This window comes from Microcebus murinus, chromosome 11, assembly GCF_040939455.1.
Source record: "Microcebus murinus isolate Inina chromosome 11, M.murinus_Inina_mat1.0, whole genome shotgun sequence".
Classification (NCBI taxonomy): Eukaryota; Metazoa; Chordata; class Mammalia; order Primates; family Cheirogaleidae; genus Microcebus; species Microcebus murinus.
In genome coordinates this window covers 47,319,731-47,344,992 of record NC_134114.1, presented here as the reverse complement: position 1 = coordinate 47,344,992, position 25,262 = coordinate 47,319,731, and the positions used below count along the sequence as shown (strand labels likewise).

Here is a 25,262-nt window from a genome sequence, read left to right as displayed (position 1 = left end):
GTCTATAATTCAAGAATGCTTTATAACCACCAGAAGCCATTATTTGCACTACATACATGATCAGTATAGACAGCAATAAAGCATTAAAATCATTTTTTAAAAGGTACATTATTCTAAAAAGTCTGTTTCTTGAACCATCTATATAGTATTATTGCTAGTAACCAATTTAAAATGTCATTATTTGTGCTGTGGTTAAGAGATACAATGAAACAAAATGGGTCGTGATTGACTTGCCTGTCAAATTTAAGATGTTTGACAAAGCAAAAATTTAGAATAACTTATTCTGTATTTGCAGTGTAGGTCACATTTAAATAAGTGATACAACTGTAGTGTTTTGAAAAGGGAGCTAGGGCTGGCGCGGTGGCTCACACCTGTAATTCTAACACTCTGGGAGGTTGAGGCAGGAGGGTTGCTCAAGATCAGGAGTTTGAAACCAGCCTGAGCAAGAGTGAGATGCCTGTAGTCCCAGCTACTAGGGAGATTGAGGCAGGATTGTTGGAGCCCAGGAGTTTGAGGTTGGTGTGAGCTAGGCTGACACTATGGCACTCTAGCCTGGGCAACAGAGTGAGACTATCTCAAAAAAAAAAAAAGCTAAAACTTTGCATTGAACAAAGTGAAACTTTATTTTTTATTGCTTCTTAAATTTTAAATTTAACCTTGTATCATAAGAGAACATAGAATTTTAAATGACTGATTAGAAAATGGCTCAGAAAACTTAGCTGTAACTTACGAACTAACATTGGTAAGAGAAAGGCTTTCTATGTAACATTGGGATACTTCTCAATTTGCAAAGTGATAACAGAGAAAAACATTGCTATACTCGTCCCTAAAAGAATAAAAAGGACTAATGAATAAGTGTGAGATTTTATCTTGATAACTTAAAACATGCTTTAAAAAAATAGCAATGTATGTTTTTAGGTCTGCCAATTATGTTAAGTTTTTGATGAATGGAAAAATTCATTCGTCAAATATGATTTTCACTGTGTATTTTAGGGAGTAATGAGGTATCATCACCACTTGGTGGCAGTATTACCAAAAATTTAGATTAAGCTTTTAGGAGTGACTGAAGTTAGGTAGGTAAGTCTAAACACTTAAAATTAGGAAGAAAGGTAAATGTCACAATGAAAAGTCATTTTATGTCCAATTTTAAGTACTTTGAAAAAGGAGAATACATTAGTTTAAAGTAGCACCGTTTGGCATATTTCACATCCTTTGTGGTAAAGGACGTAATACTGCTGATGAATAGAAGGAAAAGTATAGGTTTAGATTTAAAGCTTAAAATATGAATTCCTTTAAACAGGTCTGTTGAGCATGTTCCTCCTATAAGTTTCTGGAAAAGTTTGTCTGGAAAATAGAAGCAGGGGTTCTTAATAGTTGTTAAGTTATAAATAAGGGTAAGTGAAGAAGAAATCAAGACTTCGAGTTCATATTGTCTTACTGCTCCATTTTCTACTAATATCTCCATTATTAGATACCAATATTTTTATGTGTGCTTCTTGATAGAATATTAAAGTAAGAAATACTGTAACTTGAAGACAGAAAAAATTGCTTAGCTACAACAGAAGAGAATGTGAAAAAGAACTTACATATAAAACCAAACATTCAGGTATTCATTTATTCTGATTCTTGTATTTGAAAGAATATTTCATAATTATTATGAATATAACACTTTTGGCCAATGGGACTTCCTATTTATTTATTGAAACTTTACTCGTTACTACTTTACAGTGATCAAAAGACAAAAAAATATTTGGCAAGAAACAAAAACATGGTATTTTTTATTTGAAATGGTATATAATATCAGATCCTGGTATTTTTTTTTTACTTAAAGGAGGGATCTGCCCTCTTTTACACATGTAAGGGCAGAATATCTGGCATGTTTTTAAGAAAGAACAAATACATACCATTCTCACTATTTAATCGAGTCGTTCCCCCTTATCCACAGGGGTCTAAGAATCCCAGTGGCTGCCTAAAACCTCAGATAGAACTGAACGCTATATATACTGTTTTTTCCTATACTTATATACCTGTCATAAAGTTTATAAATTAGGTATTATAATAGATTAACAATAAAAAAGGAACAATTATAACAGTATACTGTAATAAATGTTACAGTATAACAGTATACTGTAGTAAGTGTTATGTGAATATGGTCTCTCTCTCTCTTTCTAAATTTTTTATTGTACTGTACTACCCTATTTTCAAACTGTGGTTGACTGCAGAAAGCAGAACTGTGGATGAGGGGGGACTACTATAATTATTAAATATTTAATACTTAATTGCTCATGAGAAATTACCTTTAATGAGTGCTATTTGCCTGAATGTAGTCCCTTTCCATTTATCACCTCCCAAGATTAGAAATATTGTAAGAAAAATCAGACAGTTTTTAAAAAATGAACTTTAATGAAAAATATAAAAATATTATATCTTTGAAACATGATTTATATGTTCAGCAACTCTTAAGCTTCCTAATATAAAATAATCTTGTGTTTAATATTGCATTTTTATTTACAAATACAATGAAACAAATCTTATTTTACTTGACAGTAATATTTATGATGCTGACATCCTCATAGGGCTTATCTGTTTTGGGATTGACTTTTACATTGGAGATCCTCTGTACAACTTCCATTCCTTTAGTCACTCGTCCAAATACTGTGTGCTTATTATCAAGCCAAGGCTGTATTGGAGGATAAATGGAAAATCTAAGTGAGCAAATCACACACCCTCTGAGTGAGCAAATTAAAGAGAATTTAAATTTTCATTTTATTATATTTTTCATTTTATTTATTTAAAAAGAAGTACAAGGCAGGCAGATTGCTTGAGGTCAGGAGTTCGAAACCAACTTGAGCAAGAGCGAGACCCCATCTCTACTATAAATAGAAAGAAATTAATTAGCCAACTAATATATATAGAAAAAATTAGCCAGGCATGGTGGCGCATGCCTGTAGTCCCAGCTACTCGGGAGGCTGAGGCAGCAGGACTGCTTGAGCCCAGGAGTTTGAGGTTGCTGTGAGTGAGGCTGATGCCACTGCACTCACTCTAGCCTGGGCAACAAAGCAAGATTCTGTCTCAAAAAATAATAATAAAAAAAAGAAGTACAATAATTTCTTAGCAATAAAAAGTTAGCTTTTAAAAGCTATTACCATTTTATATGAAAAATACAGAAGCATAGTATAATGTTTAATTAAATATCTACATCTTTCAGACCAAGGGAGCTGGAAGATGTTTCCTAAAGGTAAGTTACTTGACATGGCTTAAAGAATTGTGGCTAAGGCTTTTCTTACCTGAACAATTAAGAGGCAGCTTGGAATAGTGCATTGTGCTTTGGCATTAGACAGATGGCAATTCAAATGCTGGCTCTGCTACTTACTTGATCTTTGGCAAGTTAATCATGTCTCACTTTTATTTCCTCATGTATTACTAAAAACTGGGGATAGTGATACTAGAAGTATTGTGACTATTACATGAGACTATATGCCTGGCAGATAGTAGTTATAAATATTTTTCCTTCATTGCTTGGTGCTTAATTCCAAAAAAAAGTGTATAATTTTTATAATTTTGTGGAACTAGAGAGCAATAGAGTTAGATGATCTTACACTGTATTTCATCAAATCTAAAATGCCATTGATTATGAACTATATTCTGATTTCAGAGATATTATAATGTGGAAAAAAGGTCTTAAAATTGAGAATTCATTTATATTCTATTCCCTCCATTCTAAGGATGAGGAAACAGGCCCAGAGAGGTGAAATAATTTGTTTTCGGTTGTATAGTTAGTGAGTGGCAGAGCTGAGACTTGAAACTCAAGTATCTTGAATCACAGTCTATTGTACTTCCTACTACAATGAAAGTATTGTTTTACAAGTCTAAACTGATTTGTTATGTAATTTTACATTTTCTTCTCTAAATTTCATTTTTATATCCTAGCAGATACAAATAATGCAAGAAATAGAGAATACAGGTCTCTTTTCTAGTGAATTCACTCTCTTAGATCATAACCTATAAATCTGTGGTCTGAAGACAATGATGTACTTACCGTTGGTACTACTGTTATGAAAAACTGGGATCCATTAGTATTTGATCCAGCATTGGCCATGCTGAGTGTGTATGGTCTGTCATGTCGTAATGTTGAATGAAATTCATCTTCAAATTCTCCTCCCCATATGCTTTCTCCTCCCATACCAGTACCTGTTGGATCTCCTGTCTGAATCATGAAGCCCTTAACAGAAAGTACACAAAAACATATTATACTGTACTTTTCTATATATATATGCTTTGGGGTTATGTTATTTTTGTCAAGAGTGCTTTATATTCAATGAAACATTAACTTGTTTAACAGTCATTCTATAAAGTGATTTGATTAAACCCTCACACTTAAACTTGGATGATATATTTCCATTGCTCAGCCACCACCTTATTTACTGATTGAAACCAAAATGTAAATGTCTTCTCATTTGTAGACATGCTCTATCTTTCACAGTAAGCTAAATAAAACCACTTAATGCTATAAATAAGTTTTTGGATCTGTTCAGTATTTTTGTCTTATATAATTGCCCTCCTCTTCTGTTCCCCTCTTCCTCCAAATACTCTGGATTTCCTGGAGTGCCATTTTACTAATTCCTTTAGAACTCTGAGATCTGATTTTTCCTTCTGCCATTTCTGACCTGCCGATAACAAAGAATTACATCATTACCCCTTCTGCTTTACGGAATGCTGCTTAACAAAATCCAGGGGCTGAGCTCACTCTGCTCCTCAGGTATAATATTGGTTCTCACAGATAAGACGGCACTTTGGCTCCTCTATGATAGAAAAGCCATGAAGAACAGGTTACCTTGTTATTGGTTTTATCTTGGCATGACCCTTTGTTTTAGCTGCTGACAAAGTATTACTGCATTGTTTCTAAAAAGATAATCATGCCACTATTTCTGTCCTTGATTCTAGATATTCATGACCATCCATTCTTTCTTTGGCTTCCATAGTCCACTTTTCCTTTTCCCTTCTAATTAAACTGATATATGTGAGAGAAGAGATTTCTTAGGCTTCAATATCTCGTTATGCTATAACATACTATTCCTTTAACAATATGACATTTGTGTAACTTACCTTAATTATACGGTGAAATGTATGCCCATTGTAATAACCATTTCTGCTGTGAACACAGAAGTTTTCCACTGTCTTAGGGCACCTAGTAAGACATATATTAAATATATGAAGCATATTTAAAGCATCTTAAAACAGTTTTCTTAGCAGTTCTGCTTCCCAGTGATGTTTTAACGCCTTCTGAATGTTTCAGAAGGAGTCTTTTTTTCATAACCTCATCTAATCTCAGGAGAAGCATAAAAAAGAGCATGTATGTAGTAATATATTCTTACTGTTTAATGCAGCAGTCCCTGACCTTTTTGGCACCAAGGACTGTTTTCATGGAAGACAATTTTTCCATGGACTGGCAAGTGGGGTGGGGGGATGGTTTCTAGATTATTTAAGCATGTTACATTTATTGTGTACTTTATTTTTATTACTGTTACATTGTAATATATAATGAAGCAATTATATAAGTCATCATAAGTTGGAGACCCCTGGTTTAATATAGTATCTTTAGATCATGACTGCTTATTAATATTTGAGTTTGACAGTATTGAGATTTCAAGGTCATTTAGCAGTTTAAAAATATAGCCATAGCATCTGAAGATATATTTAATATATATCTCTTAACTTAGTTTACTGCATACAGTGGGTCAAGTTTCTGGAAAAGGTAGTTTTCTTATAAAAACAATGTTATGGTACAGTGACACATTCCTGAGCAAGGTCTTATTCATAGAAATAACATCTCCTAAGTTGAATCAACTTAAATGACAATTATACATTCAGAGTATGAAGCTTTATTAATAATATTAACTAATTTTATGAAATGATTTCATATGGCCCATTATCATGTAATGGCTCTAAGACCAGAGAATGGAATGGAGAATTGAGATTCTTTCAGCAAGTACATTAGGAAATAGGTCAGGGTATATGGATTCTGGCACTTAAAATGAGACTGTCCAGCAGTCTACAACCACCTAATTCTTTGTTCAGTACAAAGATATGGTACAAGACATTCATATTCAAAATAAATAAGTACTTTTAAGGTGTTTTAAAATGTCACCTTTTGGGCCAAGAATTGCCAGATAGTCTATTGTATTTGGTACTGCATGTTCATTTTACAAACCTGTAAACTGTCTAGAATACTTTCTAGCTTTTTTTCAATTGAAGCCTTTTTTCTTTTTTAAGACAGAGTCCTACTCTGTCGCTCAGGCTAGAATGCAGTGGTGTGATCATAGCTCACTGCAACCTCAAAGTCCTGGGCTTAAGCAATCCTCCTGCCACAGCTTCCTGAGTAGCTGGGACTACACATGTAGTCCCACACCACCACACCTGGCTAATTTTTAGTAGAGATGGGGTCTTGCTCTTGCTCAGGCTGGTCTCAAATTCCTGACCTCAAGTGGTTCTCCCTTCTAGGCCTCCCAGAGTGCTAGGATCACAGGTGTAAGCCACCACGCCTCGTCAGCCCTTATGTTTTTTGTAGTTATTCGTTTTTAAAACACATAGCTACTGGGATGAAAAAGGTTGTTAGGTGTCTAGCAAATTTCAGAAAGGAAAAATAATTATCCTTCCCTTAAAGATTTACTTTGAGAGGAAAACCAGTTATATAACAAGCCACAAAACCTAGAGTTTGGATGTGCAATTAATAGTAATAGTGATATACATTTATTTTATCACTTTACAGATTGCATTCAGCACTTTCATAATGTATTTTTTCCTCATAATAAACCTGTGATGTATGTGTATATATGTATTAAATGTTCTCATTTTCTAGCATTAACAGTTAACAGAAAGCTCAGGAATAGAATATTAAACATTTCAATTTTTCAAATTCCTTAATAAGAATTTTAAGTTGAATAGTTCCTTCAGATATACACATTTACATTTGTAATTATGTAAGCCAACAAAAATTGTTGTTGTACATACTCAACAGGAAAAAGTTTGATGTGAATGTCTCCCATGCTGGTATGGATAATGGCACTATCTGAAACTCGTTTAGGTCCTTCAGCTTGAGTAGCTGCCATGACTTCTTCTTTAGAAGGTTTCTCATTAAAAACATCTCGGTCAGAATCTGCACTTTTTGTATCTTCTGGTTCTCGTTTGGTAAACTCAAGGAGGAAAGTAAAAAAGCGAGTAAATGAATTAAAGTTTTCATCTGGTAAAAATTTATGAACAAGAAAATTTCTAATGAAGTATTTAAGGAAAGTAAGAATTTATATCAGAATAAATCCTTATTTCAGGAATCATTTCCCATCAGAGGGTGTATAAGGCAGTTAAATTATTTTTACATTTGTCTAATATGAAAATAATCCATGTAATACAATGAACATGTTGATTTCAAATGGAATTTAATTTGCTTTGTATAGAAATATTCTTGGGTACACATTTAACAAGATAATGGTTTTATGTGTTGTAACTCTCTATTTCTGCCTTCTGGTAAGTCCTAAGCTGTCATCTGTTGCTCACTTTTCATTATTTAGATTGCTTGGGTTTGAATTCCAGTTCTGCCTTTACTAGTTATATGATGTTGGAGAAATGAATTAATTTCTTCCATTTTTTCATTCATAAGTGAGGATAATAGTACCTACTTACCAATGAAGGTAATTGTGAAGATTAAATCAATGGATATAAAGTGCTTAGAGAACAGTGCCCAACACATAGAAGGTACTATATACATATTAACAATTGTTATTACTGTTATGAGCAGGACCCAGTATTAGGTAGGATGAGGTTTCACAAAGATGAATCCATGTGGATCTTCACTTTTTAAATTTTTTTCAGAGTCCTACCTGATCTATATAAATCCAAACCCTGAAGCTTGGAAGAAAGAATGCAAATTTTGAGTGAAGTTGTAGAAATCTCAGGATCCTCAGAGTATAGGAAGAACTGAGAAAAATCTTTCAGTTTTTAACTCTTCACTTCTCAAGGCCTGTTTCTTTTACTTTACTCTTAGTAAGTAGAGATCTTTACTAAGCAAGCTCTACCTGATGCCAATTGAGTTCTAGGAAAGTAAAGCTAGTGCCCCAGTCCCTGTCTTGCCTAATATCATTCCTTGATCCACTTGAGTAGATTCCAAATAAAGAAACAACAAAGCTAGGATGTTATCACTTTGACATCTTATTCTCCAGTTTTAAAAGGAATGGCATGTCTATTTTACTATTTATTTATATGAATTTTCAAAAGTTACCTTGATTTAGCTTACATATAGATTTGTAAAAGTAGTTTTATTCCATGACGTTGGATTTGGATAAAAGGATACAAAATTCATATATATGCATATCATCTTAGTTTTGCTTAAGAATATGTACTTCTAATAAGTGAAAATCAGATGAAAGATATTCATAACAATGTTAGCTATGTAAGGAAGCAGTGAGTGACTTATTTTTTGTTTCTCCATTTCCTCAAACTTTATAACAAATATGTATGCTTTGAACAGCATAAAGGTAAACTCTGGAAAAAGAAAATATAGCTTGTTACTTACATTTTAAAATAAAGTGGATGGAGAATTAGTATATGCATTTTTAGTGTATATCAACAATTATCTTTTATGATTAACTTTTATTTCATAACAGTTAAATTACAGGTTAAAAATAAGACACATTATTTTGTTTTTGGAGAGTGGATCTTGTTCTGTCATCCAGGTTGGAATGCAGTGGTACAATCATAGTTCACTGCAGTCTCTAACTCCTAGGCTCAAGCAATCCTCCCAGCTCAGCCTCCTGAATAGATGGGACTATAGGTATATGCGACCATGCCTGGCTAATTTTTAAATTTTTTTGTAGAGACGTGGTCCTCACTATGTTGCCCAGTCATGTCTCAAACTCCTGGCCTCAAGTGATCCTCCTGCCTTGGCCTCCCAAAGTGCTGGGATTATAGGTATAAGCTACTATATCCGGCCTATTTTCCCTTAACAGGTATGAGTAAATTTTTAAGCAATGACTTTGAAAATTATAAGTGAAATTCTCATCTCAAAATAATTTACCCATGTTAGGCTGAAAGCTTATTTGTGGTAGGGAAACTGCTATTCCATATATTTATCAAATGCTGGTAACCTTTAATAGCATCACAACTGCTTGCAATATACAGATGAATGAATGTATATATTATAATGAGTCAGTCACTTTACTATACTTTGTAGATTTAATAGTGTCTGACAAGACAAAATCCCCTACATTTATGGATTTTAGATTATCTTGAGAAGAGGACAGTGTCAAACCCAACAACCAAAAACATCAACTCAGACTTGATGTTAAGGTTTTCAAGATGAGACCTGAAGTATGAGTAGGAATTGGATAGAAGTATGTGGATGGTGGAAGGAATAGCCTGTGCAAAGGTCCAGAGTTGAAAAATACAAAACATTAAACTATTGTGAATGGGATATTCAGTATGGTCAGTATAGCAAATGAACTAAAAATGAAGAAAGATAAAGCTACATAACTGGGAAGGGCCAGCTATCAGATAGCTAGGGAGTTATTAAAGGCTTTTAGGCTGAGAAATAAGTCATTTTGGGTCTCAGAAAGTTCTCTGACTGCAGTGTGAAAGATACAAAGGCAGAGGTCTCTGTACTTTGAGTTTTTCTTCTTAGATGAACAATTGGGACTGTGCTACTTCTAATAACTTAGTAGTTTCATTTTGAGCTCAATTTTAGTATTAATAACATGCAAAGAACTTTTAGTTTTCCATAGGGAAAAAATATTCCACAGGAATATATAATTCCAAGGTAGCATCATTACAATGAAGTCAAAAGTTAAAAAACGAAATGTATTTAGAGAAGGAAACTGCAAATTTGGGGGAGATAAGTTATGTTCAAGAGTAAAAGCTGAAAAATAATAAAAATACTAAAGAAATTAAAAAACCCCACAGTGAAACTATTTTGGAGGCAATTATGACCATAACCACTAACTTCCTATCATCTTAGATAACACAAATAGTTACTATAGAAGCCAGGTTGAAAAATTTTCAAAACATGATAGAAAACAGTATAGAAATGCTTCAAATCAACTCCTAGTTAAAAATTCTACAATATTAGTGTTGTAGGATGGTATTCTGGTTGCTTAGAAAGACTGCTGTTACTGCCAACATTCTCTTCAGTTGAAGACACAAGCCAAGAAAAAATACTCCCAACCAAACTGGAAGAAACATTAGTATCTATTTCCTAGTATTTCCACATACCATATAAAATCTATTCTTTTTGAAAGATGTACAGACTATTGTTGGGTCAGCTTGAATATTCTGAAGAACAGGGTTTTCAGAAGCTTTCATCTCTATAGTAGTTGCAGCACGATGCTTTTTGGCTATTCCTTGGAACAAAGCCAATTGCATCACTCTAATATTTTCTTGCTTGCCCAAGATCCGCACACACCTGGAAAACATAACAATGTTGTATAGAATAAAATTACCAGAATTAACTCCCATTTGGACAACTTTACGAGGAGTCAAGTATCTTATCTATGTAAAAAATAACTAGTGAAAGGTTTTTAAAACTGTCTCTCTACCCAAAGAAAGGTATCATTTTAAATTAGTAGGCTACTATAATTTTCAGGTTAAAAAAAAAATCATCAAGAGGATGAAAAGCCACAGACTGGGAGAGGACTGTTACCCAAAATACAAAGAATTCTTATAACAATAAGAACACCAAGAACCCAATTAAAAAATAGGCCAAGCACCTTAACAGATACCTCACCAAAGAACGCATACAGATGGCAAACAAGCATATGAAAAGATGCTCCACCTCATACACCATCAGGAAAATGCAAACTAAAACAATATACCATTATACACCTAATAGAATGGCCAAAATCTAGAACACTGACAATACCAAATGATGGCAAGGATGTGGAGCAACAGAAATTCTCATTCACTGCTATAAGGAATGCAAGAGTACAGCCACTTTGGAATGCAATTTGGCCATTCCTAACAAAACTAAATATTCTGTTACCATATGATCCAGCAATCATGCTCTGTGGTATCCACCCAAAGGTGCTGAAACCTTATGTCCACACAAAAACTTGTACATTGATGTTTACAGCAGCTTTATACATGATTGCCAAAATTTGGAAACAACCAAGATATCCTTCAGTTAGGTGTTAATAAACAAACTGTGGTACATCCAAACAATGGAATTCTATTCAGTGCTAATAAGAAATATGCTATCAAGCCATAGAAATACATAGAAGAACCTTAAATACACATTACTAATGGAAAGAAGCCATTCCAGAAAGGCTACATACTGCATTATTTTAACTATATGAAAGGATATTATAAAAGGCAAAACTATGGAGACAGTAAAAAGATCTGGTTGCTAGGGATTACAGGATATGGAGGGTTAACAGAGCACAGGGGACTTTTAGGGCAATGCAACTACTCTGTTTGATACTATATTGGTGGATACATGCCATTATACATTTGAACCTATAGAATGAACACTACCAAGAGTGAACCCTAATGTAAACTATGGATTGCGGATAATAATGATGTGTCAATGTAGGTTTATCATTACCAACAAAAGTACCACTTTGGTGGGGGATGTTAATAATAGGAAGGCTATGCATGTGTACAGCCAGACTGTACCTGGGAAATCTCTGTACCTTCCTCTCAATTTCACTGTGAACCTAAAACTGTCCTAAAAAGTCAAGTCTATTAAACAAAAAACAAAAATCATTCATTTATACAATTTTAACCTATTCCTATTATTTTAATCTTTCTGTAAGCCTTCACAGATTTATATTGCCAAGAACTCCAATATAAATATGTTTATACATAGGAATGTACAGCACAAGATTTTTTTTCTCCTAAAAATATTCTTTAAGTTCATTTACATTTGTTGATAGTATCTGAATGTAGCTATTTTGTACTAAGACCAAATGGTCAGTTTGCACAAAAAAAGGCTTATTGTGGTTTCATGCATTTTAACTTCTGATTTTATGTCTAGCAGGATGTAATGCTGAATTCTGTGGTTAAAATCTTTGGCAACATTTAACATGATCCAGGCTAATTTAAATCAATAAGCAAAAGACAGACTGAAACTTGTTAAAAAAAGAAAAAACTTGAAACTATGCATATCTTCTTTCCACTTCTTTTACAAACATGAGTGGAAACTTTTTACATAAGATTATAAACAACTGAGAGACCACAGAAAAATCCAGTCAAAACATTTGGTTAAGTTTAGACATTTGGGACCATTCCACTTGTCTTGGAACAAACAAAACTCCCATTGTTTCTCTGATGGAGGAAATAGTGCCCCGTAAGTGCATTTTTAAAAAAATACACAACATATTAAAGCTTACCGGTTTGTCTCCACATTTATGACTTTAATGCCCAGCATTGTTCCATATAGCACAAAGTGTCCAGTTTCATCAAAAATAATATTAATTAATCTTACGGCATCCACTTTCTCTAATTCACGTTCCACGGCCATTCGTCGGCCAAATTCCATATCTGGTAGCTGTTGCCTCATCTGTTGCAGTTCAGTAAACATCTAGGAAACAAACTGTTTATTACCAAAAACTCTACATACATATATATACAAAGAAAGGTATCATATATATATATATATACACACACACGAAATTTAAATAGAAGTACAATACACATTGAGAGCCCTAACAGTTTATGCACTTATGTATCTTAAGAGGAATTCTAAATTCTATAAACATGAAACAAAGAGACATTAGGAAGTTCAAGCATTAAAAAATAGTATTTTAAACTAAATAGTGACTGTTTTTTCTAATTTAAAAACCCAGTTGGTTAATATAACTACTGCTTTCTCTATAGAAATAATAATACATCTGCTGTCTTTTATTTTTTTTAACATACTTAATGGTGAGAAATCTGCATTCAAGCCACATACGTAATTTCTAATTTTCTAGTAGCTACATTAAAGTAAAAAGAAAGTTGGAATTCATTTTAATATTTCATTAAACATATTAATGTTTAAACATTAAACATAAATATTTCATTATTCATATTTAATATTTCATTATCATATCCACATTAACAATATAAAAAATTGGGATAACATATTTTTTAAAATATCAAGTCTTTGAAATCTTGTGTGTATTTTATACTTTCAGCACATCTCAATTTGGACTAGCCACCTATGAAATGTTCAATAGCCACACGTGGCTGGTGGCTACTACCTATATTGGACAATACATCTATAGACTATGTATGAGGTCCTTGTATAGTGATCATGTGCCAGACATATAACATTCAACTTTTACTGAATGAACTCTTATCTCACTATAACAAATTCATATTTCAGAAAATGTTTCAAGTTATTTTGAAATGCCCTCTATAGTTGGGAAATTTGGTTTACTTTTGCTATTTAATACACAAATTTCAAGATGGCAGTAACATCTCAATTACTCTGTATTAACACACTACAAGGCCAGGCACGGTGGCTCATGCCTGTAATCCTAGCACTCTGGGAGGCAGAGGCGGGTGGATCGCTCAAAGTCAGGAGTTTGAAACCAGCCTGAGCAAGAGCGAGACCCCATCTCTACTATAAATAGAAATTAATTGACCAACTAAAAATATATAGAAAAAATTAGCTGGACATGGTGGTGCATGCCTGTAGTCCCAGCTACTCAGGAGGTTGAGGCAGGATTGCTTGAGTCCAGGAGTTTGAGGTTGCGGTGAGCTAGGCTGACACCATGGCACTCTAAAGCCTGGGCAATAGAGTGAGACTTTGTCTCAAAAAAATAAACAAATAAAATAAAAAATCTTATCTGGCAAACACCTATAGTCCCAGTTACTTGGGAAGCTGAGGTGGGAGGATGGCTTGCGCCCAGGAGTTTGAGGTTACAATGAGCTATGATTGTGCACTCCAGCCTGTGTGAAAGAGTAAGACCCTGTGTCTTTAAAAACAAAGAAACAAAAGCTGTTCTAGACTGGATGAATATTGAATGCTTCCCAGAGGAAGTGACTCTTCAATTGAAATATAAAGGATTAGTTCAATAGGTAATGGAGGAATGTGAGGAGCAAGGAGGTTTTTCACTCCAGGCAGAGGGAATAACATATACAAAAGCCCTATGGTGGGAGCCACGTTTAAGAAATACAAGGCCCTTGGCCAGGCGCAGTGGGTCACGCCTGTAATCCTAGCACTCCGGGAGGCCGAGGCAGGCGGATTGCTCAAGGTCAGGAGTTCAAAACCAGCCAGAGCGAGACCCCGCCTCTACTAAAAATAGAAAGAAACTAATTGACCAACTAAAATATATATATACAAAAAATAAGCCGGGCATGGTGGTGCATGCCTGTAGTCCCAGCTACTCAGGAGGCTGAGGCAGTAGGATCGCTTGAGCCCAGAAGACTGAGGTTGCTGTGAGCTAGGCTGATGTCACGGCACTCATGCTAGCCTGGGCAACAAAGTGAAACTCTGTCTCAAAAAAAAAAAAAAAAGAAATACAAGGCCCAAATGGATAGAGTAAGAGGCAGGGAGAAGGGTGCTTTATGATAGGCTGGAACTACATGGTAGGCCATGGCTTTGGTCTTTATCCTAAGAACACCACAAAGTCACTCAAAGATTCTAAGCAATGGAATGACATGACCAAATAAGTGCTCTTAAAAGATTGTTCTGTGTGCAGAGGAGGAAGCCAGAATAGATACAGACAATAGGCAATGCAATAGGTCAGGCAAAAGATCATGAACTACAGTAGTCAAGACTGTGCTAAATAGAAATGGATGGATTAAAGTATACTTAAAAAGTAAAATTGGCAAGACTCATGATGATTTAAATACGGGCTAAGGAAAAAGAGTTAAGGATGACTCAGGTTTCTGGTTTGTACAACTAGACAGATATTGGTGCCATCCACGAAAACAGCAAAAAAAAGGACAGGACCAGGTTTATTCATAATAAAAAACTAGAGAGATTAATTTTGGAGTAGTCATATGGACAGAAGTGAATAAAAAGAGAAGAAGGCCTAGAACGAGTTTTGAGGATATTAAGGATAAGTTTGCAATAAAATGAAAAATCATCCACATAAATAGGAGGATAACTGGCTTGGAAAATACAGGATCATAAACCTGGGGAAGAGAGTTTCAAAGAGCAACAATGCAAGACAGAAGACAGTTGAATAATATCTTTAATGTGCTAAGAGAAAATAACTGTCAACCTAAGTGTATATGAACAGAAAAAAATCTTTTTATTTTTTTTTTTTTGAGACAGAGTCTCGCTTTGTTGCACAGGCTAGAGTGAGTGCCGTGGCATCAGCCTAGCTCACAGCAACCTCAAACTCCTGGGCTCAAGCAATCCTACTGCCTCAGCCTCCCAAGTAGCTGGGACTACAGGCATGCACCACCATGCCCGGCTTATTTTTTTCTATATATATATATTAGTTGGCCAATTAATTTCTTTCTATTTATAGTAGAGACGGGGTCTTGCTCTTGCTCAGGCTGGTTCTGAACTCCTGACCTCGAGCAATCCGCCAGCCTCGGCCTCCCAGAGTGCTAGGATTATAGGTGTGAGCCACCGTGCCCGGCCAGAAAAAAAATCTTTTAAGAAACAACACAAAATAAAGACATTTTTAGAAACTGACTAAATTTAAATTACACTTACACTTAGTGATTCATCAAAGACTCTCATGAGTTTTCCAGTTAAAAATCTGAAAATCCTAACTTTTCTGTCAGAACCAATAGTAGCTATTTTCTTCCCATCAGGTGAAAAACATATGCTGGTTGGATAAGCCTTACACTTTGCAAATTCATATAAATCTGTGTCAGTTTTATATTCCCAGTTCACATTTTTGGGGAATTTATATTCATGAGGAGGACCAGTCCAGTATTCAATCATTCCAGATTTGTCAGAAGACACTACTGCTTTGTAAACTGGGTTTAGCCGTATCTGAGTAAGAGGTGATGTATGGAGTTTGTCAAAAATATGAAGTGGTTGGTTATCTCCTCGGCCATCATAAATGAAAATTTTTCCTGTACTCTTCTCAGAAGCAGCAACTGAAGATATGGCGTCCCCTGGGCAATAGATCCACTCACACTGTCCAGGAAAATAACTAAAATAATAAAGAATTAAAAGAGGGGGGGGAAAGGTCAGTATCACAAGCAAGCATCCCTCCCTAACACACCAGCAAGAAAATATTTTGGCCAGTAATTTAGATAGTTTTGGATTCCTTGTTCAAAAGTAACAGAGATACAGAATGGGAAGGAACACCTAATTTCTCTCTTTCTGACCTCATCAATATAATGATAATAAGTTCTTTGGATCTATTGAACCATAAAATGAGAATTACATATAGCAGCCCATTTAATTCCACTGGGTAGATAAGGAAACCTAATCAGATGTGGGCCTTAAGATATTCTGGGGCATTGCTTTGTGAATCTCTGTAAGCTAGTCTATATATAACTTACTTTTAAATATGTTAGCATGTGAGAGTATACTTTATAAATCCATTCTTGAAATAGTTCAAATAAAAATATTTTAGTTATGGCTCTGCTCAAAAGAAAAACATTTTTCTGAAACACTCTCATTATGACTAACTCAATCTTGTATTAAAATTATAAGCTCTGAACATGCTGCTGGTAAACAAAGTATAAAAGAACTGGGACAGATTTAATGAATATATCACATTTATACACTCAAATGAGTGTTGTCTCCTTAAAAGTAGTCATTCTGAGAGGTTACACTATTATTCCAACCATGGTGTCGACATGCAAAACCTTTTCGGTACTTTTCTTTTAGAATTTCTATCAAAGGCTGAAAAATACTTTTTCAAGTATCCTCAAAGGGCAAATGTTCAATATTTGTGAGTGGAAACAAAGCTGGGGAATAAAACAGATGATTAAGTTAGGTATTCTATTTGTGGTCCAAAAATAAGTTCTAACCCTAAAGAACAAGACTGATTTCCTTTAGTGGCTCGTGAAATCATAAAGCAATTTTGAAGAAAATTCCAAAATTTGAAATTATTTGACATTATGGACATAATTCAGTTCATAGTAGGACTTTCTGGAGATAGTGTCATTAGGAGGTTAATGAAGTCATAAAGGTAGGGACCTAATCTGATAGGTCTCCTTCTCTTTCTCCCTTCTTTATTCCTTCCCCCAACCATGTGAAGACACAAAGAGAAGCCAGGAAGAGTGCCCTCATCAGAAACCAAATCCTGGTGGAACCTTGATCTTGGACTTTCCAGCATGCAAAACTGTGAGACAATAAATTTCTGTTGTTTAAGTCACCCAGTCTATGGTATTTTGTTACGGCATCCAAGCAGACCAAAGCAAGTCCCAAAACTTTCTGACACTGCTATGACTTTCAAGCTGCCATTTATTTAGATGTATACAAATGCAATATGTTAGCTTAAAAAAGACATGCTTTAAATAAAGTATCAGTCTTAATACTTTATGGTCTAACCACATGGTTTGGGTATCAATATACTCCAAAGTTTAAAATCACTAAGAAATAGCCTCAGTTCCAAAAATGTGCATAAACTTTATAAGAACACATTCCATATTACTGTAACAAGTACAAGCAAGGAAGTTAATTCTAAGTACCAGTAATCAGACACGATGAATTCTCATTAACTTACGAAGCAGTATTAATTGGATATAATGAATCCTCTAGTTGTGATGCTGTTTAGAAATTTCTGTGATTAATGACAAAAACCACAGCAGAAGCTTCTAAACATCATAACAAGGATTCATCATAGCTAATTTCCCCAAGCAAAACCGAAAGGCACATTTTTAATAGTATGGTAATATACTGTTTAGAAATAACCTATCAAATGGTGAAGTTTGGTTTTAAAATTATTTAGTAAGTTAAAAAATATATACCTTAAAAAAGACTCACCCAAGTTTCAGCATATTGATCATGTCAAAGTTCACTACATCAAACACCTTCATTGCTTTATCATCACCCACAGAACAGAATAATGCTCCCTCAGAGCTAACTGCAATACTCTCGATAATTCCTATTTAAATAAATCAAATTAAAATATTCTAGTAAATACCAATGAAATAAATGTGCATGATTCAAAGAAAAAAAACAAAATTCTAAAAGAAACTTTAATTAGATTAGTTTAAAAAACTTTAATTATATTAGTAGCTGTTTAAAAAACAGCTACCAAAAAAAAAAGGTGAAATTCTTACCCAGGTGACTGCGAAAATGTTTAACAAATTCAATTCCCTCTTCTATTTTTTTCCAGAACTTGACATGTCCATCATGACTGGCAGTAATAATAAAATCTGTCCTGCATATATAAAATTTTAAAAGTTAATTTCTAATACAGATCTATGAATCAGTCAGTTTCTTCAAAGCAATCATTCACTGAGAATCTTTGACTCTTTCAAAATAGGTTTTAAAAAAATCTTCTTTTAAGCAGACTACTGTATTAGCATAGATAAAACATTGTAAATTTTGAAGCTCTTTTTTTTGGATATCATAATAGCTGCTGCTGCACTTATTTTAACTTCAAGAACTAGGATCAGAATTGAATTAGTATATGACATCAAAAAAAAAAGAATCTCACTAAATTACTAGACTTGGATTCCTTATTGCTAAAATCACCTTATAGGCAGTATTTTCATGAGAAAATGTAGTTCTTTTCAGAAGTTGATAAATAAACATATTAATACTACTTTAATATATAGCAAAATTCAACATAAGTTTATTTTATATTATATCCAGGGTAGTTTGGTTATTTGTCAAAGAGATTTTATACAGAACGGTCTCCCCTATATAAGGTATATAAAAATAGAAACTGTTTATTGAAACGTAGTGAATGTCCAGTACTTTATATATATTACCTAGTTAATCTTTACAGCAACTTTATTTGGTGGTATTTTTATCATTTATAAATAGGGAATTGTTTTAAAATGTCTCCACTTGCATTCAAGTTGTTAGGGTAAAAAATATTTTTTAAAAAACGTTAAAATTCACTTGTTCTAGGTCCACATAGCTAAAGAGTGGCTTTCAGATCTACCTAACCACAAAACCTATAATCTTTGTATTGCACTCCACTGACTTGGTTTAGAAAACAAAACAAAAAATACTTGAGGGAGAGAATGATAGCAATGCTTAGTAACATATGATGCTTTATACACTGACAACTTTGGACTAGGAAAGGTGCTACTATTTGGTCAGAATTATCCTATACATGGTATATAAAGATATGTTATTCAGATTTATATCTAAAATGCTATTTGTCATCTAGAGATCAAAGACAGACTGATCCCCAGAGTAATCCATCTATTTTCCATACTCACTGCCAATATCATCCAAGCCACCAACATGTCTCATCCAGATTTCTCTACCAGCCTCCTAACTGCTCTCCCTATATCCATTCCTGCTCTATTTGAATCCATTATCTCACCACATCCAGGGTAGTCCTTTTAAAAAAATAAATCTGATGTTACTCTCCTGCTCACAGGTTCAAAATCCATATAAGGAATAGAATGCCCTCTGGGATTAAGCCTTGCCTTTTTTTTGCCAGATTAAGCCTCATCTGCCATTTAACTTCTCTAAATTTCAGTTTCCTCAACTATAAAGTGAAGATCATCCACTACCTCACAAGATTATTCTTAAGATAAATGAAATAATTATAAAAAAGTCTTAGCAGAGTACCTGGACATACTATGAGCTCAACAAACAGTAGAATATTACTACAGGTTGAGTATCCCTTATCTGAAATGCTTGGGACTAGAAGTGTTTTGGATTTTGCATTTTTTCAGATTTTGGAATACAGGCAGTCTTTGGGTTACAGATGACTTATTGTACTTACGAACAGGCTCCCAAAGCTCCCCTTAGGATAAATTATAATTAAATAATCAAATCAATAATTTGGGAAATAGTGTCTTCCCAGCATGTAAACAAACTCGCATGGCATAAGCAGTTCACCGGCACAGCATTTGTACTATAGCAGCTAGTCTCACTGTTTATGCAGTTGCTTAGGCACATCATCACTTTCATCCTAACATTTTTATGTGATTTTTTGAGTCTGTGTTTATTCTTATGACCATGCCTCCAAAGTGAAAGTCCACTGAAAGTCCAGGTAAGCCTGCAGCAAAGAGAAAGGTGATTACAATGGAAATGAAAGTAGCCATAATTAAGCATTTGGAGAAAGGCAAGAGGCCATTATTCACTGGGAAAGCATTAGGCTTTAGTCACTTGACTATTGGAAGAATTATAAAGGATAAAGTGAGAATAATGGAACATGGGAAAGGCAGTGCTCCAATGAAAGCATCAATTATTAACTAAGCAGCATAGTGGATTAATTATTGAAATGAAAAGGTTATTATTGATTTGGTAAGAAGATCAAAATAAGTATAACATTCCTATTAGCTTAGTAGTGATGCAATATTAGGTGAGTGTTAACCTTTAATAAATAGCCTTTTGGGAAATTTGTTCTATCTCTTATCTAAACTTTTTTTTTTTGAGACAGGATCTTGGCTCTGTTACCCATGCTAGAGTGCAGTGCTGTCATCATAGCTCACTGCAACCTCAAACTCCTGAGCTCATCCCATCTCACCTGCCCCACCCCCCTTGGTAGCTGGAACTACAAGGAGCGCCACCACACTTGGCTAATTTTTCTATTTTTACTAGAGACAGAGTCTTCCTCTGGCTAAAGCTCGTCTTGAACTCCTGGCCTCAAGCAATCCTTCCACTTCAGCCTCCCAAAGTGCATTAGCCACCATATCAGGCCTCCTATCTAAACTTTTTGTATAAGTTTGTCTTTATGTTCTATTTGTTTCAATTAAAAGAAAGAGCACCATAATTTCTGTAACTTATTATCACAGTATAGGGGTATTATTACAGTATTACATTATATTATTATTACCAAATATAAGCCATTACAGTGTTATTATTATTATTATTATAGTATATACACTATTCATCAGGAATCCAAGTCACATACAAATCCAACCTAAAGACGTTCTCAGGAATGTATAACCCAGGAACTGCCTGTATTTGTATTATACTTACTGGCTGAATATCCCTTATCAGAAAATCCAAAATCTGAAATGCAAGCATTTCCTTTGAGTGTTATGTTGGCACTCAAAAAGTTTTGGATTTTGGAGCATTTTGGATTTGGGATGCTCAACCTGAACTATTATTATCCTTCCCAAATCCCCTATTCATCTGTTTTGAAGGTCTTTAGATATTTTAGGATGTCTTAGTTCCCACTATTGTCTCCACTAATGTCAAAGACTCTCGGTACCAATTACTCCTATCTTAACTAACATACCCTCTTCTTCAGGAAAGCTCAAAGTCTACCTGGTTCATCTTCCTCTTGGCATTTATCTCCAAAGACATACGCATAAACTCTGTGGGTGCTCTGTCTTAGAGAATGCTTTCTTTGTATGATATAGGATAGAACACATTGGCCTTTATTTAACTTAAACTGTCACAGAACCTAATGGAATTAACTAGAAATATAAAATCCTAAAATTACTTTTATAAATCCACCTCAAAATTGAAGGCGTTTTTTTTTTTAAAGAAAATAAACTTCTCAGAAAAAAAATTAAAATGATGTGATAAACTTACTTGGTACATACCACATGGGTGATAACATCTCTATGCATGTAACTGCGCTCATACATGGATGCACTGGGGAGATTATCAAGATAGACTCTCTCAAACTCTAGAACTAAGGGGAAAAAAAGTAAAGTAAAAATTTATTTTTAACAAATTAACTAAATTCTATTTTGTATTTTCTTTAAAATTTCTATATTCTACTTTGTATTTTCTCCTAGATTGTCTTTCAATTCAAATGTTATGATAAAAAAAAAAAAACACTACCTGCTAAGTCATTTTTAACTTTTATTATTTCAGAGTATGGAAAAGCACCATTTATTTAGTCAGTTATGACAGGTTCACAGGTATTATAAGATGCTTAACTGTCCCCAGGACTTAAGAACTGAGTGTTTCTTGCTTCTTGTAAAGGTTTCATTAAAAAAAAACAACTTTAAAAAAGTTCTATGAAACTATCACAACCATTTTCCTAACCATGTAGATCCAATTATCAGTGCTAATTTTAATAAGGAGACAGTGGCCATCTGTAAGATGTCTCAGTTTATCTTTAAGACACCAATCCTCTTTGAAGTCATTGATACTATGTTTGAAATATTTAAACACAATAAAATGCTTAGGTTTTTAGAGCTGAGAAAAATCACAGGGAAGATCCAGTTGAGTGTTTCTCAAATTTTTTTACAGGGGCAAAATATCTGTGAGAAGTAATCTGAGAAATATCAGGAAATATTGATTTTATTATATGAGCTATAAACAATTTCACTAGCAAAAAAAATGAGATTTTATGTATAACAAATAAACTAATCCAATGATGGCCAAACATGCCTATAAAAAAGTTGATAAATTAACATGACAAACTGTTTCAGAATTTTTCATAAATGTTATATAGCAGACTTAAAGTTGTGTCTGACAAACTACTTCTCCCTTTATTTTTAGTAACAGGAACCCCATTTACATATGACCATCCTGACATCCAGTTATAACATGATCTTTTTCACCTTCCTCTGTAGTGAGGTTTGAACATAGCCAATGAGATAAAAGTGGAAGTGTTTTGTGATAGTGAGGAAGCTGCCTTGAAAAGGTGTGTCCTTCTTTCTTTCCTCAATCTTATGGCATGGAACAGGGATATGACTGCTATAATCCTAATAATCACTCAAGTCAATAAAGATGAGGGCCTTACCCTAGATATGTTAGGGCAGAAAGCTAGAAAGAACCTAGGAACCTTTGGAACTTCTATTACCAATCCTAGACTGCCTACTTTGGGATTTCTACACATAAAAGAAGTATACCTCTCTTTTTAACATCATTGTTATTTTGTGTTTTTTTGATATATGCAGATAAATTTAATCCTACCTGATTCAGATTCCTTTTTCTGTTTGTTAGTTCATTTGTGAACAAATATTTAGTGAGAACAAAATAGGTTCCAGGGTACATGGATATAAAGAAAAGTAAGTCATAGTTCTTGTCCTTAAGAAACAGTTTAATTAAAGGTTAGTGCCATATAATAATGTCTTTCTGAAAAATATGTACAAAAGTCCAAAGAACACATTAAAAGGATGGATCCATTTCTAGAAAGCTAAAATTATTAAACACTTGTCCTTTCAGACAAAATTTTCAGTGATATTTTTCTAACATTTCATATATGTTTTTCGGTTTCACTTTTTCCTTCAAACTGAATATACTACTGGCCAGCTTAAACAATAAGCATCTGATTAAGGGTAAAGATTTTCACACCTAATAATGTCCATCTCTGTTTCAATTATATTAAGTGTATAAGATACTTGTCTCCTATTACCAATATCAGCATTTTTATATTTCTGTATTTTTCCACTTCCTCCCACTCACTTCATTAAAAAAGAACATGGAAAAATATTCATAAACAACAAAATAGTTAAATTATATAATAAATATTATAAAATGTGTTTATTAAATAGTTAGGGAGCACCTGCTATATGCAAAACACTGTACTTTGGCAAAACCTGGTTCTTACATGCTTACAGTCTTAGTGGAGAGAAACATTAATCAGACAATCACATGAATAAATATACAATTACAAACTGTAGCAAGTGCCATGAAGGAAAAGGTTGCTATGGAAACATTTCAGGAGAACTAGGCAGTAAAGAAGATAATGCATTTTAAGGGTGTCAATACAATGTCCAAAAAAATAGCTGCTTAAAAACTTGTATACATAAACTTCGAAGGCTACCTGTTAATTCACTGTGATAAACACTACCTCAGAGTTATGATCAAAGTGCTATAGAATCCAGTACAGGCTGGAGAAGTCACAGGCTTCCCAGAGGAGGTGACAGCTAAGTGCTCAAAGGTTGAATAGGAGTTAGTTCAGTGAAAAGGGTGAGGGAAATTATTCTCAGTAGAGACACCATGATATTTGGGGAGGAATCCAGAGAAGGAAGAGTACATGGCCCATTCTCAAGTGGTTTAGAATGGCTGGAGCACAAAGTAAGAGGCTGTGAGAAAGGGTTAATGGAAGATGTTCTGGGAAAGTAAGGAGAGATCACATCACAGAGGGCTTTATATGCCATGTTAGGGAGTTTGGGCTGTGTTACGAAAATAATGACAAATCACTGAACAGTGTTATGTAGGGGATAGTTGATAAACTAAGATTTGAGCTTAGAAATACCCCATTTTAATTGTCTTTAATGTTTAAGGAAAATATTTCACAGAAAAATTAGAAAAATTAATCTACTACTTTCCTAACCCCTTTTATATAATAATTTGCCATTATTCCACGTTAGTGGCAAAATGCTTTAGCCCATGGTATCTCACGAGTATGGTTTGAAAACCAAAGACCTTGAGTTTTGGATGAAAAAAACTATGATTCAGGAAGCTTAAGTTACTCTCCTCAAATCAGCAAATTCATTAGTGGAGGAGTCAAGATCGAAATTATCTTTACCTACTATGATTCTACATAGGCACTACCTTCCTCTCACGCCCCAACACTTTAACCCCACTCCTGAACAAAAGCCTGAAACAGAACCAGTACACTTTTCCACAACTGCTCGACGGAGTTAGACATTCCAACCTCATACAGCTGCTGTGGGGATTAAAGGAGAGGCGCCACGTACATTTGCCAAGTACAGGCAAATGTTAGCTTTAAGGTCTAATACACCAAATCAGTGATCAAAAGTGTTAGATATTATTAAAAAAAAAACAAACCAAAAAACAACAACACCATACTAAGCCCAAATCACAATTCCCAAAGACGTGCAAATATTTCTGGAGCGTCCAGAAGTGAGAAGACATTTTGAAGGCACAAAACCCCCGCAATCACACTCCATCCCTTTTCGAGTGTGCTAGAACTCCACCGTCCCACTCGGTGGACGCAGCATTCCAATCCGCCCCGGGCCTATCTCTACTGCTACCTTTCCTCTTCTTGGCCAGTGTTGCCTCCACAGGTAAAGGCCCAACCCAGCGCTCTTCATTCTCCTCGTCGTTTTCTTGGGACTCCGTCACTACCACTGCCAGATCTTTTTTGGTGAATTCTGTTTTTTCCGGTTCCTCAGGGTCCCGGCGCCTTCTTCTTCTCAGCTGCAAATCGCTGCTACTTTCCGCCGCCATGCTGTACGAATCGTCAGAAAAGGCGCGACACACAGCTCGGCTACCAATCCCAAAGTAGCGGCGCAGACTTCTAGTCGGCGTCCCAGCAAGCTTCGGGATTGGCTGGCGTGGGTAAGAGCAGATCCAATCG

The 25,262-nt window shown here is 34.5% G+C and overlaps 1 protein-coding gene across 2 annotated transcripts; it reads right to left on the bottom strand.

Annotated features, from left to right (window-relative positions):
- Positions 1–210: 210 nt before the first annotated feature.
- On the bottom strand, positions 211–25,171 carry PPWD1 (peptidylprolyl isomerase domain and WD repeat containing 1). Of its 2 annotated transcripts, XM_012784077.2 has the most exons (11): positions 24,937–25,171; positions 21,569–21,671; positions 18,175–18,275; positions 17,876–17,996; positions 15,641–16,088; positions 12,372–12,562; positions 10,258–10,447; positions 7,012–7,193; positions 5,107–5,188; positions 4,040–4,222; positions 211–2,680 (listed from the first exon to the last, which is right to left on the bottom strand). In XM_012784077.2, the coding sequence occupies exons 1-11, from the start codon at positions 25,130–25,132 to the stop codon at positions 2,537–2,539; spliced, it is 1,941 nt and encodes a 646-aa protein (XP_012639531.1). In that variant the 5' UTR covers positions 25,133–25,171; the 3' UTR covers positions 211–2,536. The 2 variants fall into 2 exon arrangements, with proteins under 2 accessions (XP_012639531.1, XP_012639535.1); XM_012784081.2 differs by lacking the exon at positions 21,569–21,671 and having other exon boundaries at positions 24,937–25,162.
- Between the last annotated feature and the right edge of the window lie 91 nt (positions 25,172–25,262).

Excerpts from the sequence above, each read along its gene's own strand:
- PPWD1 (XM_012784077.2), bottom strand. The coding sequence starts at position 25,132 with ATGGCGGCGGAAAGTAGCAGCGATTTGCAGCTGAGAAGAAGAAGGCGC. Across the intron at positions 18,276-21,568 it reads ACCCATGTGGTATGTACCAA|GACAGATTTTATTATTACTG; the intron begins GTAAGTTTATCA and ends TTATATATGCAG. Across the intron at positions 4,223-5,106 it reads CATTTCACCGTATAATTAAG|GGCTTCATGATTCAGACAGG; the intron begins GTAAGTTACACA and ends CTTTCTGTTAAG.